The following is a 13,866-nucleotide window of genomic DNA, read 5'->3' as shown; positions in this document are numbered from 1 at the left end:
CTCAAAGGTCCACGCTAGACCCTGACACACAGTAGGTTCATTCTCAAATCAATGAACAGATATGGGTTTAAGAGAAGGAGGCAGCTTGAGAACTCAAAAACCGCACACAAATCACTGGCTGCTACTGTCCAAAACTGAGGGCAGGTCAGCACCTAAACCCTCTGTCTGGGGAGGCGGTGGGGGGGGAAGGGGACTCGGCCCTGCGTGGGTGGACCCTTGCCCCCCACCGGTGCCCACTCCCCTACCTGTACTCGGGCGTGAGAGGCGCCTCATCATCACTGAGATTCAAGGAATTGAGGTCAGGACAGTCCCGCAGAAGCAGCTCCTCTCGCTCCTGCTCCAGGGCCTGTTCCCTGCAGGGAGGAGACCCAACAGCTGGGGTCAGGGCAGCTCCTGCTCGCCCAGCCCTGTCACTGGGCCGCGGGGCCTCCATGGACACGGCCAGACCTAGGCATGGGGACCAGGGAGCCCTGTCTCCCTGCACAAAGGCGCACAGCGGGAGAGGCTGCGCTCTATCAGCTGTGTTGCCTGAAAGCAGATGGTTTTCACTACACAACCTCAGACGCCCCTTTATTTGTGCAGCTTACTCTGGTGTCTGCTCGTTCTGTTAACACACCAGGGCCAGGGCTTAGGCCTTCTGCTCCTCCCAGGGTCCAGCCCCGCTGATCAGGATAAGGCTCTGTGCCGCTCACGGCCCCCTGGAGCCCTGGACACGTCGCCTGTCTCTCTGCCTTGGAGATGCCACCCTTTGCCCTGGCGACCGTTCCTCGCACTGGTTATTAACCAGGGCACGCTGACGGGGGTAGGGTGGGCTGCTTCATCCTGAGAGGAATTTGCTAGGAGTCTTTGAGAACGAACCCTGTGAAGTTACTGCCAACCCCGCAGCAACGAAGACCCCTTGAAGGCCCCTCCGCACTCACCTCTTCTCCCACAGTAAGTAATCTAAGCTGTTGACATAGCACTCTGCGCCCCCAGAGGGGAACTGGAGAAACAGGATGCGGCCGTAGGGAAGAAAGACAAAAGCAGAGGGAAAGGGAATAAAACAGAACCTAAGTTAAGCCCTTTATGTATTTTGTTTACTTTTCTGAACAAGCAATACATTCACCTGATTAAAAATTGAAAAGCATAAAGGCATACAGTACAATGTCTCCCCCAGCCGCCATCCCCAGCAACCCAGTCCCCCCGCACAGGTGCCCATGGGCGGCCACTGCTGGGTGTGTGTGCAGAGATGCTCTGTGCACAGACAACAAACAGCAATGTATCATAGATTCTCTCCTTAAACACAAATAGTAGCATATTACACCCACTGTCCTGCACTCTGATTTTCAATTAACGGTATGTCTTCAGGATCATTCCACATCAATACTAAAGAGATATTAAAAAAAAAAAATCCACCTTCAGGGGACCCTGATGAATGGCTAGAACATGACACACTAGTTCCCTGGTGGTGGGCTTTCAGGTTACCGACAACCTTGGGCTATTACAAGCAAACAAGTCCTAGTCTCAGAATAGACGTCCTGGACCTCCAGGCACTCAGACGTCCCCAGCGCCGGCCCAGCAACAACAGTGCATTCCCTGCCTGAGGTTCGTCGCTGAAGTTTCCATTTAGGAATCCCAAGTCTCTGGACCAGAGTCAGCAGAGGCTCTGTGCCAGACCTAGCCCAGACCCAGCGCCGAGGTCCTTTCTCCAGGCCCACGACCTCAACCTCAGCTCGAAAGAAAGACTTGAAGGGCCCCGGACAGGAGCAGCATTAAAGGTGGCACCAGCCGAGCCATCTGTGAGCAGGAGCGAGAAGCAGAGACACAGGGACAGACAACTTCAGGGGCCCACGCTCCCAGCCCCCAGGGCCCAAGGGCTGGGGACAGGTTGGTGTGTGGCCAAAGGGGAGTGGCTACAAAAGGGTGGTCTGGGGGTGACCAGGAGGGGTGGCTAAAGAAAGGTGGCAAGGAGAGGAGGCCAGGAGGTGGCCCCAGCTTACCGAAGTGCGGGTGTTCATCCCCAGGGCTGCAGCCTTTGGGCTGGTGCATGCCACGTTCCAGAACAGCTCCCCCAGTGAGGACGGGTCCCCCTCTGGGTCCGAGTCCCGAGGCTCCTGCTCTGCCTCCTTGGGCGGCTGGCGGGCCAGTGTCCTCAGCCCCGGAGGCCCCAGCGCACCTGCCTGCCTCCGGGCCAGGGCCCGCCGGTTGGCCTTCGCAGCCCTCAGGTTCAGGAAGTCCACGGGCGGCGGGCTCCAGTCGCTGGGGAACATGTCCTCAGTTGCCTTCATCTTGGGCTTCTTTGATGACTTGGGAGCTGGAGCAGAGGCGGGGCTGCACAGGTGCCGCGTGGGGCACAGGAGCCCCTGGTGCAGGCTGGGCAAGAGGATGGGCCCATCGGCGGCCTGGACCCCTGTGGGCGGGACAGAGTGCTGCAGTGTCCCCAGCTGCCCGCCACCATCCCCACCATGGGTTGTCCACTCCCTCCTGTTCCCAAACTTCGGAAGGACTCTACCTGTTAAGGTGAGACGCCTATCTTCTCTCCAAGGAAGGGCTAGCACAGCCTTCCGGACCCTGGCCATCGGCACACCACTGGGTGTTTGGTCCTGGAAGGAACCCCCTGTCAGGTAAGTGGGCCTCCAGGAGAGAGCAAAGTGCCCTAGAGAGGAGGGCCTGGGCCCACGTGTGCCCAGGAAGGAACGCCCCCTCCAGCTCCACCCCAAGCACTCAGCACATGCACCACAAAGACCAGGTTGCTGATATGCAGGGGCCTCCATCTGACCTCTCGTTTCAAGGATGTGATGGGCAAGCGTACGGACAGCAACGTTTTTTAAACCAGTAAGAAATTAAAACCAGTGCAGCTCAGCGGAAAGGCCGAGTCTGAGATGACGTCCTGCACGTGTTGCCCACTTGGTGTCACCTGTGTAGGGCTCTTTGCTCACAAGGGGCGGGGCGTGGCTGTCTGGCCCCTGCCATCTCCCCCGTACCAGCACTGACCGGGCACACGGCAGGCTCGCTACACTTCTGCTGAATGAATGATTCAAAGAGACCCTGAGGCTCCAACACGCCTCCGCCCATGTTAGGAGCTGCCCATCCTCAGCTGGGGTGGACCCTGCCACATACACAGACACCTCTCACCACAGCTGGCCCAGGCTCAGATAACCTGAAACACAGACGAAAGGCCAATGTCTGAAAGAGCTAATGATCAAAGGAAATGACAGTCTACAAAAAAATCAAGCACTGACTCAACAAGGGCTCACACTCAACAGTAATAAAAGAAATTTAAGTGAATATTACTATGAAGCATTATTCAATAATAATGAAACACTCAAAAGATCTATTTATAACAATGATTGCTGACGTGGCTGTGAAGAAATGCACTGCTGTTAGCACTGGAAAATGGTTTATTTTTTTAAGAGAGCAATCTATCAATACAAAAATAACTGCAAAAGCGTTCATACCCGGGAGTAGAGAACCTCAGAAATCTGCCCCTCCACAAAAGCAATGATTAAGCTTGTAAAATCTGTCGGAACTCTGGAATCTAAATTAAAAAAACTAACAGTGAGGGTTGTGCTTAATGAAGAAAGATGCTGCTAAATTTCAGTAAGATTATATTCTGCCTTTTGAATTTACCTACCTATTATCCCCCACTCCCAGCTCAGAGGCAGCCGCGGGGACATGTTCATGGTGTGGCTTGCTGGTGCCGGAGGAACAACACAAACTCTGTTCTCAAAGAACTGTGGTTGTGTGTTTTGACCTGTCTCGCAGCTCCCAAAAGGACCAACTCAGGGTCTTGTCTTTGTTTTACTCCCTTCAGAACTTTTTCAGGGATTGAGGGGCCTCGTGGGGAGCATTTGTTGAAATCATTTAAAGACACATCTATGAGCCAAAGCCACCTGGAGCAAGAGATAACAGGTGAGGCAAGCAGCAGAAACGCTGTGCAGCCTGAAAAGGAAGAAGCTGAGGAAGGAGAGAGAAAGTTTCTAAAAAGCTCCCACAGAAACCAGGGTCTAGAGGGCCACCTTCATGCCCAAGGCTGAGGTGTGCTGAGGCGAGACTTGAGAAAACCATAAGCTTTCTCCTCTGACTGCTCATTAGGCTGCACGTGCCCAGGAAGTGAAGGCTGCGGCAGAGCTGCAAAACTGGCTACACGCTGAAGGAGGGCTCCAGCACAGAGCGGATCTGCTAAGCCCAGAAGGGTTTTGTTGCTGTTGCTTTGGCTCTAGGCATTGAGGAAATCTCTATCAGATCACCAGCCGACCACTAAGCTAAAGGAACAGGGGTTCAGTGACCACACACAACCAAATAATACAGTCTTTACAGAAGTAGTTCAGAAAATCACTAAGCAGACAACTACAACTCACAACAAGTGGCAAAAACAAACCCCGAGGAGCCAAAGGAAATGATGGACAAAGAACTAAAAGAAACCAGGAGAATGATATTTTACCAAGCAGAGAATATCGATAAAGATTTAGAAATTACAAAAAGGAACCAAACAGCAACTCTGGAGTTGAAAAGTACAAAAACTGAAATGAAAAACTCATTAGGTTTCAACACCAGATGTGAGTGGGCAGAAGAATCAGCGAACTTTTATTTTTTTCATTTTATGTTTTTCAAATCAGCCAAGTCTTGTTACTTTTATTTTATTTTATTTTGAGCCAAATCCAGATCACTATTTTTGCTTCATACAATTTTTAAAGGTTACTTTCCATTTACAGTTATTATAAAATCTGGCTCTATTCCCCATGCTGGACAAGACATCCTTGAGCCTGTCTTACACCCGACTGTTTGTACCCCCTGCTCCCCCACCCCTAATATTGCCCCTCCCCTGCACTGGTAGCCATTAATGCTCTATATCTGTGAGTCTGCTTTATTTTTGCCATATTCATTAGTCTGTTGTATTTTTTAGATTCCACATATAAGTGATATACAGTGTTTGTCTTTCTCTGTCGAATCAGTGAACTTTTAGATAGGTCAGTTGAGATTACTGAGTTTGAGGAACAAAACAAAAAGAGAATGAAGAAAATGAACAGAGCTTCAGAGACCAGTGGGACACATCAAAACATCAACATGTGCATACAGGAGTCCCAGAAGGAGGGGGGAGAGAGAGAGAGAGAGAGAAAACTACACTTCCAGGAAGCTAACCAAGGTCCAACAGGATAAACTCAACGAGATCCAAGCCTAGATACATCACAACCAAACTACTAAAAACCAACAAGAGACTTTTAAAAGCAGAAAGAGGGAAGAGATGCATCACCTACAAGGGATTCTCAGTAAGACCAACAGCTGATTTCTCACTGGAAACCATGGAGACCAGCAGGTAGTGAGATGAAATATTCAAAGTGCTGAAAGAAAAGGTTATGGACCAAGAATGGTCCATACACAACATATCTATCCTGCAAAAAAAAGGGAAATTAAGATGTTACCAGATAAAGAAAAACTGAGAAAATTCATTGTTAACAAACCCGTCCTACCAGCAATACTAAAGTAAGTCCTTCCGGCTGAAGTGAAAGGATATTAGAGAGTAACCTGAATCCACGTGAAGAAAAAAGAACAGTGATAAAGGCAAGCACACGGAGAATACACAACAGACAATATAAATGTATTTTTCCTTTGTAACTCTTTTTCTCCTATCTGATTTAAAAGACAACTACATAAAATAATAATTACAAATCTGTCTTTCTGGGCACACGATGTGGAAATACATAATTTATACAATAACAGAATCAAGGATGGGGGGGAAACAGAGCTATCCAGGTGCAAAGTTTTTGCATCCTACTGAAATTAGGTTGGTATTAATCTGAACCAGACTGTGAACTATGTCATATATATACAGGTAAACAAATATGTAAGTATTACTGTATTTTTCATTTGCAAATTTTATTTTACCCTACATGATTTAAAAGACAAATGCATAGAACAATACTGTACAAACCTATTGTGATAATCATTTCCTGATGTAAGTCAAATCATCATGCTGTACACCTTAAACTTACACACTGCTATGTGTCAATTATATCTCAATAAAACTGGGAAAAAGAAAAACATTTAAAAAATCATACACCTACATTAATGTACATGCAATGCTTAAAGGTGTAATCTGTGACAATAAAAATATAAAGGGGAGGGATGGGGTTGTACAGGAGCAGACTTTTTATATACTATTGAAGCTAGGTTGGTATGAATTCAAACTAGTTAATTTAAGATATAAATTATAATCTCCAGTGCCACCACTAACAAAATAACTTTAAAATATACAGAGAAGGAAATGAGGAGGGAATCAAAATGGTACACCAAAAAAAAAATCAATTAAACACAAAAGGAGGAGGTAATAGAGGAACCGAGGAATAAAAAAGATTCAACCTTTGTAGAGCATCAACTCAATCGTGTAACTTCCTCTGTTCAAAAGCCACTGCCGGGCAAAGGTATGCATACGAGGCATCTTTAGAAGGTAATAAAAATATTCTCTACCCTGACTATGGTGGTGGTGGTTACTCAAAAAAATGTATGAAATTGTCAAAGCTCACTGACCTGCACATCTGGAAAGGGAGAATTTTACTGGATATAAATTATACTTCCATAAACCTAACTTGGCAAATATCACCAGCTTCCACTTAGCAAAAAGACCAACTTTTCAACAGATAAAATTATTTCCACATTAGAAATCACCTGGAGAAAAACCTAAGATGCAAATTCTGCTAACTGAAAGTGTTTCTGGGATAACCAAAGCCATCTCCGTGTCTAAAGCGTTCACTCTTGGCCTTCCCAGTTTCGCCCTCTGCGGAGACCTTGGCAAGTACTAAGGAATCATGGAACCCCGACCCTTGTAAAGGAGAAGCGGGAGCAGTGAGGGGTTCAGGTCTTGACAGGGGTCCCCAGTGGCATTTTCTCTCCCACAGTGGGGTGATACTGGGGCCGGGGTGTGCCTTCAACGTGGGAGGTCCCTTTGGCCCTGGGGAAACAAGAAGGACCAGGGTGGGGCCGTGGAAAAAGGAGCCAGAATGGATAAGCCAAGCAGAGGATGTGGTCTGGCAGGCAGGGGAGCGGCTTTCCACCAGGCCTGAGGCCCACCAAGCGGGAGCGCGGGCAGAGTGACTGGGTGAAGAGCATCAAGGCACATGTACTAGTCAGCCTCGGCCGCTGTGACAAATACCGCAGATTGGGGGTGGGGGGTGTCAAACAAGGGACATTTATTTTCTCACAGTTCTGGAGGCTAGACATCCAAGATCAAGGTGTCAGCAGGGTTGGTGTCTTCTGACCCTGGCTCTTTGGTTTGCACATGGCTGTCTTCTCCCTGTGTCATCCACATGGTTTCTCCTCTGTGTGTGTCTGTGTCCTAAGCTCCTCTTCTTCCAGTCATATTGGATTAGGGCCCACCCTCAATGACCTCAGTTAACCTTAATCAACTCTTTAAAGATCCTATCTCCAAACACAGTCACACTGTGAGGTGCTAGGGGTTACTAGGGCTTCAACATTTGAATTCTGGAGGGTCACAATTTAGCCCATAACAGTGCATTTGGCAGGAAGCACCCTGAGCTCTGTGGAAGGTAGAGGCTGGTAGTGGAGGCCCCTGAAAATGCTGACCTTCCTTTGTGTGTATCAGAAAGGGTGACACTAGGAGGGAGGGTATAGCTCAGGGGTAGAGCATGTGCTTAGCATGCACCAGGTCCTGGGTTCAATCCCCAGTACCTCCATCAAAAAATAAAATAAAATAAATAAATCTAATTACCGCCCCCTCAACCAAAAAAAGAAAGTGACACTGAAAGTCCGAGGTCTTTCCAGTGTTCCTGATTTGGACATCATTTTGCTGCTAATACGGACTGACATCAGCATGATCACAGAAGACAACCCAGATATTAGCTCAAGCAAACACAAACTGAGCAACCTTCTACCTGAACTCTCAGCGGTTTGATATGTAAGTGAGATCACAGGTGAAGACCAGCAGAAGGAAACTGCTCTTATAACTACAATTATCTGAAAAGCTGTTGGGTCCATAAATAACAATGTATGTGGTGTGAAATGTCTCCATTCCTAGGAGCACCAAGGACTGAGACCCGGATACAGCAGTGCGTGCAGAGGCTGAGGAATACACGGAGAGGAGAAGGTGTATGACGGCACTAACGCCTCCAGTTTCGTTTGTTGAAGCATTCTAGCAGACAAACTGCAAAGTTGTTCGGGAGTAAAATTTCAAAATTCTGCAAAAGTTAAAAAGTGATAATATATATTTCCTTTGCTTATTGGTAATACAAGGAAAAGGGCTTTAGAAAACAGCCTGGAAGTTCCTCAAATGATTAAACACAGAGGTACCACACGACCCAGCGAAACCATTCCTAGGTTTTGCTACAAGAGGAATGAAAACATTAAGTCCACACAACATCTTACAGATGAACATCCACAGCAGCGTTATTCACAATAGCCAAAAAGTGGAAACAATCAAAGTGCCCGTCAGCTGCTGAGTGGATCAACAAAATGTTGTATATCTATATAACGGACATTATTCAGCCATAGGAAGAGTGAAGTACTGATACACGCCGTGACATGGATGAACCTCAAAAGCATTACACCAAGAGAAAGAAGCCAGACTCACAAGACCACATATCGTGTGGTTCCACCTAGTGGACATGTCCAGAACAGGGGAGTCTGGAGAGACAGCAGCTTGGAAGTTGCCGAGGGCTGAGAGAGAGGAGGGACGTCGGGGTGAGGGCTAAAGGATGCTGGGTTTCTTGTGGGGGTGATGATGTTTTCTAAAACTGGCTGGTGACGGTTGCTCAGCTCTACGAACTGTACGCTTTATATCGGTGAATTATATGGCATGTAAATTACACCTCAATAATTTTTTTTTAAAAGTAAGTACAAGGAGAGCAAAGCTAAAGGTCACCAGTGACGATGGTGAAGTTGGAGCTTCCAAGAGGACAAAGGAGAACACGGTAAAAGCTGCTCACACAGCAGACGCTGATCAAGAAGGAAAAGAGAAACAAATACCAAAAGTACCACTAAAATCTTCCAGGAATGTTCTATGTGAATGATAACGCCTTCTGAGAGTTTATGGGGGGATTAGAGCTACCCTGTTTAAAAATCAGTCTTATTCAGGGTTCTTAGCACAAAGTTGCGTCTAGGACATTTGGCAAAGGCAAGATAACCGCCCTAAACCAAGCAAACGCTTGCCCGTGTAGTACCGTGTAGTAAAATATAAAACGAATCAGAAACTGCTGATGCGATGAGACCAATTCCATGCAGACAAAGCTGCGTGCAGTGGGGAGTGGGGGTGGGGGTGAGGGGTGGGGGTGGAGGAGTGGGAGGGGAGGCTATGTTCTCCTTTTTAAATCGGTTTCTTTTCTGAGCACAAGTGCTTTCTGTGTCTTCCTAACAATGCAGAGCCCACCACGTTCAGGAAACACAGCACAGCCTTTGTTCCAGCCCAGAGCTGACAGCGTCTGCTGTTCCAGCTTTGGCTGTTCTCAAGATCGTGACAAGCAGGATGCTCTGGTTCAGCAGTTCAGGGCTCTGGATGGAGCACAAGGTGGGAGCACGGTGAGGTCGTGGCAGCCCCCCTCGCCCCCCCAACCCCTGCTCTAACACCTGAGTGTGCAGATGAAGTCTTGTCTCAGGCCCAGCCCAGAAGGAAGCTCAGGAAATGAGGTGGCCAGTGCTACTGCACATCTCTATGTGCCTAAGTCAGCTGGGGCTGCCTTAACAAATACCACACATGACGGGGTGGGGGGTCCTTAAACCACAGATTTATTTTTCTCAGCTCTGAAGCATGGAAGTCCAAGATTAAGGTGCCGGCAAGGTAGGTTACACTGAGACCTCTTCTTGTGCCTCATGGGAAACCACCACCTCGCAGTGTGTTCACATGACCTCTCTTTTGTGCACTCACGGGACAAGGAGAGGGAGAAGGGGAGAAAGCGAGCATGTGTGCACCCTGGTCCCTTCCTCTTCTGAAAACACTAGTCCCGGCATGGGCCCCATTCTCAGGACCTAACCTAACCCTAATTACCTCCCAAAGGCCCCACCTCCAAATACCATCACGCTGGGATGAGAGCTGCAACATAATTTGGGGGGAGACACAGTCAGTCCATTGTGACATGAAATATACCAACATCACTCTCCTAGATACAAATCAAATTAATCAATGTTAAAGGAACAATAAAAGGTCCTTTTGATAGACATTTAGGTTGTTTCTTATTTCAAGGTATTATCAATAAAATCGCTAAGAATATCCTTGCATGTGTCTTCTGAAGGACATAAACACTCTTTTCTGTTTGGGTATCCAGCAGGATACACAAAATTCTGATGCGACTATACTATGAAAAACGTTTAGATTTGGCAAGCTCTCCCTGTCAAATACACACAGCATATTTTATCTATAATACATAGTTCCCACATCTGTAATTCTTTTTGGAGAAAAACTGTGAAAACTAGTCTTTTTTTATTTTGAAGTAATTTCATACTTCAAAAGTTACAAAAATAACACAAAGAATTCCATATGCCGTTCATCTAAATGCCTCAGATGTTAACATTTCACTGTACTTGCCTTTATCATTACCTCTTTCTAGCATGTGTGTGCATGCGTGTGTGTGTGCGAGTAAATGTGTGATCTTGACACTGTTGAAGAGTATTGGCCAGTTACTTTGTAGGTTCTATAAACCTGGGTTTGTGTGATGTTTCCTCGTGATTGGGTTCAGGCTGTATGTTCGGGGCAGGAATATACAGACGTGACGCTGTGTCCTTCCCGGAGCCTCACATCTGAAGGCACAGATGTCAATTCCTCCCATTACTGGCACTGCTAGCTCTAATCACTTGGCGAAGGTAGCTATCTGCCAGGTCTCCTCACCATAATATTACTGTTTTCCCTTTGTAATTAATCAGTGTCTTATGGGAAGATGCTTTGAGATTATGTAAACATTTCTGTTTCTCACCATACTTTCATTTCCTAGCTTTAGCATCCATTGATGATTCTTGCCTGAAATAACTTTTATGGGAATGGTTGAAAACCAGTTTTTTTTTTTAACAGCTTCAAATTTTGCAAATATCTTACAATAATAATCAGTATTTCTCACAAATCAAACCGAAACCTGGAAGATCATCAGACATTTGCCATAAAACGTTGCCAAAAATCAACTATACTTCAATTAAAAAATCCCCAAAGTCACCTTCAAAGATTAAAACAATAAAACTGGCAAACTGGTGGTGGCACTGGCAGTGGCTGCATTCCCATGCAAAGTGTAATCCTCCTTTGAAGCCCAGAGAGGCAACCAAAGAAGAGAGAGGAAAACCTTCCTTAAAGTCTCCACTTATATGCAAACCACCCCTGACAATTTTGGTGCAGGTTGAGAAATGACATTTTGCATCTTAAAGCATCTGATTCTAGAAGGAGCACATTAAGGTCAGCCAAGGCGGGGATGGGGAGCAGGGGTCAAGGCTGGCAGATCCGAGGGCCCCCAGGCTCCAGCCCATGTCTCCTCTGGAGACAAAGTAGAAGGTAAACTTTGACCTGTGTTTCCAGGAAAGTCTCACTTAGCTCTGTAGCTCTCCCCAGCCTGGGACCCGCTCACCTGTTTAAATACCAAACCCAGCACAGACAACCCGCTGAGCCAGCTGGGATCCTGCTATTTTGTGGCTTCACTAGCGAGGTTCCCTGGGAGCAAAGTCACTAAATGAGCTGACACAGAAACAGGTTCAAATTTATAAGTGGACTAAGTCCCAAAAGCTCATTGGGAAAGCCAAGGTTTAGAAATAAGAAAGATGGGGGCTAGAGAGAAGTAAGTTCTCCAGGTTAGCTCGCAAAACCAGTAACTCACAAAGCAGCTGCACCGAGGACTGCAGGCCATGAACGGAACCTTGACCCAGAGCATGATACCTACAAGACACAGACTGACCTAGGCACCATGAAGACAACTTGCCCCAACTGGTCCAGCAACAGTTCCGCTCGGCAAAACCTAACTCAGCTTCTCTGATGCGTCAGGCTTTGCACTGAGCACTAGGACACCAAGGACGGAGAAGACATGGCCTCTGTCCTTGAGGAGGTTGTGGCAGTGGGAGGTGTCTACCAAGGGACAGACCCAGGGTCACCGGGCAGCTAAGCCTGGCTGCCGCAAAGCATGTGTCACTCAAAGGCATCGATTTACCAGTGGTCATACAACAGTCCAATTTTACCTGGAAAGGAGACATCCCCCAGCTCTTTCTTCCGTCTCCAATTCACAAAGTGATACATTTTTCATACTGTTGTTCCTGGCTTACCAACCCCCTCCCTCAAGTTCCTTGAAAATACTAGCATTTTCAAAGAAGAGAAAAATGAACTACAGTAGAAATGTGTAACAGGTCATCATTTCTGCCTGAGTCTCTAACTCTGAAACCTGCGGCCACTGGACCAAGGTCACAGTTGACTATGGTACTTCATTAGAGCTAAGATGCCACTGATTCTCAGAGCACCGCAATTTTCTGTGCCACTACGAAAGACAAAAAGCCACCAGGGGGATGATGGCACAAAGGAAGACACCATCCACTGTGGACCTGGCTCAACATTGAGCTGTTAAAATGGGAACAAAGATGCATTCTAGAATCAATTAAAAAACAATAATTCTGGTTAGTCTGACATGCTTCAAGCACTGTGCGCTAGGTGTCGAGACAGGAACACAGGAGGGGACAAAGGTGACGATGTCATTGCCCCGCTCCGGTCAAATGGGTAGACACACTCAACATCTAAACTTGACTTCTTCTGTTGTCTTCCTCCCTCCCAAGCCCCCAACACCCAACCAGCCAGGACCCTACTCAATCTCACTCATATGCTTTCCAGGCTAAGGACTGAAACCACCTCAGTGCGTGGACGGCTCTCTGGTCCCGCAAAGCTCCCTCCTCTTCAATCCAGGCCCAGGACTGTGACTATAACACACCTCATTGCAGGACTAGTGCCTCCCCAAATGCAGCAAACCCAAGCCCAAGACCATTTTTGTTTGTTTGTTTGTTTTGTTTTTGGTTTTTTTAGGGGGAGGGTTTTAGGGGGAGGGAGGTAATTAGGTTTATTTATTTATTTTATTTTCGGAGGAGGTACTGGGGATTGAACCCAGGACCTCGTGCATGCTAAGCATGCGCTCTACCACTTGAGCTATCCCCTTCCAAGCCAAAGCCCTAACATTCAGCCTCCTTCCCCAGGCTCTCCCACTCACCAACACCATCTCACAGTGTGATTTCAACACAATGCTTCACCTTTCTGTTCTTTCACCTTCCAGGTTACAGGAAAGATAAAATAATCTGTCTTCAAGTGTGACCACCAGGCCAAATAAACTATGGAATCCAAAGTGCTTTGGGCCTCAACGTAAAAAGATTCGTGATTAACTCAGGATACTACCAACCTCATGCTTTTATGAAGACTGCTTCTTCAAGATGTCTTGTTCCTGACACCATGCTCTATGTCTGTCCTTTTAAACAAATATTTAATAGTTCAGGAATGTTAGTGAGGGCAGAGGCTCTGGTCAGCAAAGACTCAGCTCACAATTTGAAAGATGGAAAGAGATAAGTTTCATCCACAAAGAAAAGACCAACAGTCTCCAGTATCATAAACCACACATCCATCAAACTGGGCAGGGGCTGGGAACAGACCGCCTCTCCAGCAAGAAAAACAGCAGCGACCTCTTTGTGCCCCGGGGAACAGGGGAAACAAACAAACAATAGTAATAAACCACCAAATCAACCAAAACATAAACCGATTCCAAATTAGTTCTAAGAAATTTCCACCCCAACAAAGCAAACTGTGCCTTGGTGACTGTGTCCCCCTGGGAGAGGAGGGCCTGACCTCGGGTCCGGGTCTGGGGCAGCCCCGTGCAGGATCGGAGTGCAAACACACACGTGGGGCAAAGGAATCCAGGAAAGTAAGTGCCAGGCAGGAGGCAG

At 47.1% G+C, this 13,866-nt stretch overlaps 1 protein-coding gene across 2 annotated transcripts in view; it reads right to left on the bottom strand.

The window, feature by feature from the left end:
* FAM178B (family with sequence similarity 178 member B) overlaps nucleotides 1–13,866 on the bottom strand; it is an 83,982-nt gene that overhangs the window by 69,711 nt on the left and 405 nt on the right. For both annotated transcript variants that reach the window (XM_072951384.1, XM_072951385.1), the window contains exons 2-5: nucleotides 2,492–2,582; nucleotides 1,980–2,389; nucleotides 921–982; nucleotides 246–353 (exon numbers count right to left, since the gene is read on the bottom strand). In XM_072951384.1, the coding sequence (XP_072807485.1) occupies nucleotides 246–353; nucleotides 921–982; nucleotides 1,980–2,389; nucleotides 2,492–2,558 (647 nt within the window). In that variant the 5' untranslated portion in view covers nucleotides 2,559–2,582. The remainder of the gene's footprint in view (nucleotides 1–245; nucleotides 354–920; nucleotides 983–1,979; nucleotides 2,390–2,491; nucleotides 2,583–13,866) is intronic.

Source organism: Vicugna pacos, chromosome 28, assembly GCF_048564905.1.
Source record: "Vicugna pacos chromosome 28, VicPac4, whole genome shotgun sequence".
NCBI classification, from domain to species: Eukaryota; Metazoa; Chordata; class Mammalia; order Artiodactyla; family Camelidae; genus Vicugna; species Vicugna pacos.
Note: the sequence above shows the minus strand (reverse complement) of the source record. Positions and strands in the feature narration are given on the sequence as shown.